This window comes from Sinocyclocheilus grahami, unplaced genomic scaffold (assembly GCF_001515645.1).
Source record: "Sinocyclocheilus grahami isolate Dianchi unplaced genomic scaffold, SAMN03320097.WGS_v1.1 scaffold1415.1, whole genome shotgun sequence".
NCBI classification, from domain to species: Eukaryota; Metazoa; Chordata; class Actinopteri; order Cypriniformes; family Cyprinidae; genus Sinocyclocheilus; species Sinocyclocheilus grahami.
In genome coordinates, this window is record NW_015506594.1 from 118,679 (window position 1) to 122,539 (window position 3,861).

Consider the following 3,861-nt stretch of genomic DNA (forward strand, 5'->3'; position numbering starts at 1 on the left):
GCATTCAAACTGTTTAACCTTATTCCATTTCCAAAGTGAAGGCAGTGGTGGACTACTGGTAACCAATAGGACTGCTAAAATAAATTTGATAAACAAGATATATTTTTAGCTTCAACATTATTTGTTCTTCAGACATTCCTCTTTAAAAGAAACAAAAGTACATGGGGTCGCATTGAGATCCCCATATGTCTGGAACCGAACTATATAGGGCCTTAAAAATGAATGTACCAAAAGAAAAGTTTGTTAAGAACCAGAACATAAAAGGATATTAAGATATCGTTAAGACTTCTCGAGTTGCAGGCATGTAAACATTGGAAAAAGAATAATTATGGCACTCATACAGGCATGTTCTATGCAATTGGTTTGATAGAGTGAAACACAATATATTTCTAGTTTCAACATTATTTGTTTTTCAGATATTCCCCTTTAAAAGAAAAAAAGTATTAGCTGTATGCAAAGTGACCAACATTTGGTTTTTGACCACTGAAAATGTGTACAATTCAACAATTTACTCACAGGGCCACATTGAGATCCCCACATCTCTGGAACGGTACCATAAGTGCCTTAAAAAATAATATATCAAAAGAAAAGTTTGTTAAGAACCAGAATCTTAAAGGATATTAAGATATCTTTAATACATTTTGAGTTACAGTCATGCAAACCTTGGAAAAAAAAACATTTCAAAAAGTGCTTTTTCCCATTTTTGGACTGTCATATAATGCAACAAAGATTGCTAAAGTCAACAGATTTTTCTAATAGACCAACCAATCTCTGTGTAAAAATAAAATGATGCTGCCATCTTTCTAAAGTACTTTTTATCCCCCTGTAGTTTGGCTCCAAATCTCAGGTGAAAAATGGTCGTTTTGGCACTCTCTTCAAGATACAGGATTACTCAGTAAATATACATCCATGACATTTAATATTTTGGCTTTCGTCAGAAAAAAATTACAAAATCAAAAATTTTGTTTGGCAAGTTTCTGAAATTTGGTTGAATTGGCACAATGACCCAACAGCATGTTTGAGAGCTGACAAAACACTCGTTATTTTTAAAGATTTTAATTTTCCATATTCCAAAACCAACTAAAAACATTCATTGTCATGATATTCTCGTCTCCGCCAAATGACAACAGTTACCCAAATACGGTTTGAATGAATGAGGCCTGTTGTGGTGTCAACCAGCAGCTGGCAGAGACCTGCTCTGATGATGCCAGTCACAACTGTTGGTCATTAACAAGTACGAGACAGAATGAACCAGATGGGTGACTGACTACAAACCAAGCACAAATGTGCATAGCTAAAGATCCGTGATATGCAATAAAAATAAAATCAATTAAAAATATCTTCTCCAATGCACCCAAACCAAAAGTTTCTGTGATATTCTGGTCTGTAGATATGATTTGAGTCTGTGGATTGCCCATTTTATCACCCACCAAGCAAAAAATAAATAAAAATCGATCACATCTCAACAAGAAACATGATTTGAGGAATCATTCATGTTTGGAGCACAAACATCTTGGATGAATCACATACTGAAGTTTCATGCTCAGTGTCAATGGTTTGTATAAATCACTATAAGCATTAGTAATAGTGACAATTGCCTTATGAAAGGTCATTTTTGATGGGCTCTCATTTTTTAGAGTGTATATATATGAGCCTGATGATGTATAAATTTTGATACTCAACAAAAAACATTCCATTTCAAAATATAACTACTACTTCCTATTTCAGGCTTTACAGGGTTATATGCAGCAATGGAGAGCCTTAATATAGAGGATCCAGAAGATGGAAATAATGAAGTAGAATCATCTGACATGCGTGATTTTGCAGAGATGATGGCTGTAAAGGCAGACGGATCGAGCAAGTTAACTTCAACTCCAAAGTCGCAGCAGCATAAAGAGACGGACTCAGCTTCATTTGGGGATGTTATCAGACGGTTACCCCTGCTGAACGCTTTACTAGTTGAACTCTCACAGCTGAACGTCCAGACGGCGCAGCAGCAGGCCTTATCGGTTCATCCTAACCTGGCGTGGTTGTACACATCAGCACAGGAGCCATCAGGAGTAAAACCCAAAGCTGAGAATCAGAAAACAAACCCTAAACAGAGACTTGATCAATGCACGATGAAAGCAGTAAAGAGTGCAAAGAGAAGCAAAGAAAAATTGCAACCTAAGAAGACGCTTAAATACGGCTTGACAAATACTTTTCGTCTCAGACTCAAACTGGTCAAACCAGGTACCAAAAGGCATGAATGCATCGAATACCAGGATGCAAAACAAGACCAGCCATCATCATCTGACCATAAACGTGTTCGTAAGGCAGCTAGAAGGGGTGTTTGTTCGGATGAAACTGTTGAAACATTAATAAGCAGTTTTGATATGCACCCAACACCAACTGCAACTGCATCAAAATCACAAACAAGATCAAGTATTGGAAAACACATCACAAGTGCGCCAAATGAGGAACGTCATTTGACTGAGAAAGACAAAAAAGTTCAAGTTCATATTCCAAGTCAGTATTCAGAGCGCAGTGACCAGCATTCAGCTTCATCTATGCATGATTCTACTCTTGGCTTCCAGAGAGGAGATAGTAGAGCGAGCAGTAATGGCTTGAGTAATGGCTCCTACGGACAAGAAGAGTATCAGGATGACTTCACGAGCCTAAACACAACCGAGGGATACTCACCCGACCCGTTCAGCAGTCCAGAACCAAGCCGACGTAAGAGAAACAGCAGTTCGAGCTCTTCAAGCTCCTCTCATCCAAGCAAAGGTCTACCTGTTCCTGCAAAGTGGAGAACTCTCCACAACGTGCTCTCAAAAGCACACACGTCATCCGACCGCGTCTTCAGACCTCCGCTCTGAGTCTGTCTTCAGATGAGGATGAGTTTGAGTCTGGAGGTCACAGGCCTGGCCACAGCAGTGGACCAAAGACTCCATCTGTGCGCAGGACATTTGGAAAATCAGAGAGCTTTGACAGTGACACTGGTGATAAGGGCATGACATTTAGCTGGGTGTCAGAGGACTCCGATTTAGCTGCTAATAACCCGGTGCTAAAGTCCATTTCATCGTCAGAGCTTGAAGAGGAACGGGATGAACTGGGCTCTCTGGGACTGGACAAGAATTACCATCACATTTCAGAACTGGTGATCAACAAACTACCAGGCTATACACTGTGATTAGACAATGTTAATCTAATAGTGAAAATGGGTTAACACCAGAAACTAGCGAACATCATCTGATTTATTAGTCAATATGTTTTTATATACTGAATTGTTGCATAGAACTGCATATATTGGCAAGCAGTCTTTTGTGTGGTCATTCTGTTTTAACAAATGCAGCTTTTGATATGTATTTAAGAAATGTTATTGTTAATTCATATATTTCATAATTTGGGAAACAGCAAATAAACAATAATTTGTTACAGCAATAAGCACACGGTTGTTTCCAAATCAGAGCCTTGAATCCATTGATAAATGACTAATGAACCAGTGTTAAGTCATTTAGTAGGGATAAAACGGGAATGTGGATTAGATTGAATTAATATTTGTTTTAAATTACATGCCTCATGCTTTTCTTACAAAAAAGATGCCTTGTATATACACTTAAATCTTTAAACATAGCAGAAATGTTGTATAATATAAATCTGATAAATATACATACATAATACAAACATATATAATACATTAACTTACAAAGAGCAATACATTTGTTACAGTATTTATTAATCTTTGTTAACATTAATTAATAAAAGTTCAACTGTTCATTGTTGGTTCATGTTAGATATTATATATATATATATATATATATATATATATATATATATATATATATATATATATATATATATATATATATATATATATAT

The 3,861-nt window shown here is 36.6% G+C and overlaps 1 protein-coding gene across 1 annotated transcript; it reads left to right on the forward strand.

Moving 5' to 3' along the window:
- Positions 1-1,149: 1,149 nt before the first annotated feature.
- LOC107570099 (microtubule-associated protein 10-like) lies at positions 1,150-3,172 on the forward strand. Its single transcript, XM_016256299.1, is given in 3 exon segments — positions 1,150-1,219; positions 1,729-2,784; positions 2,787-3,172. Coding segments are annotated over 3 exon segments (1,512 nt in total).
- The last annotated feature ends 689 nt before the right edge of the window (positions 3,173-3,861 follow it).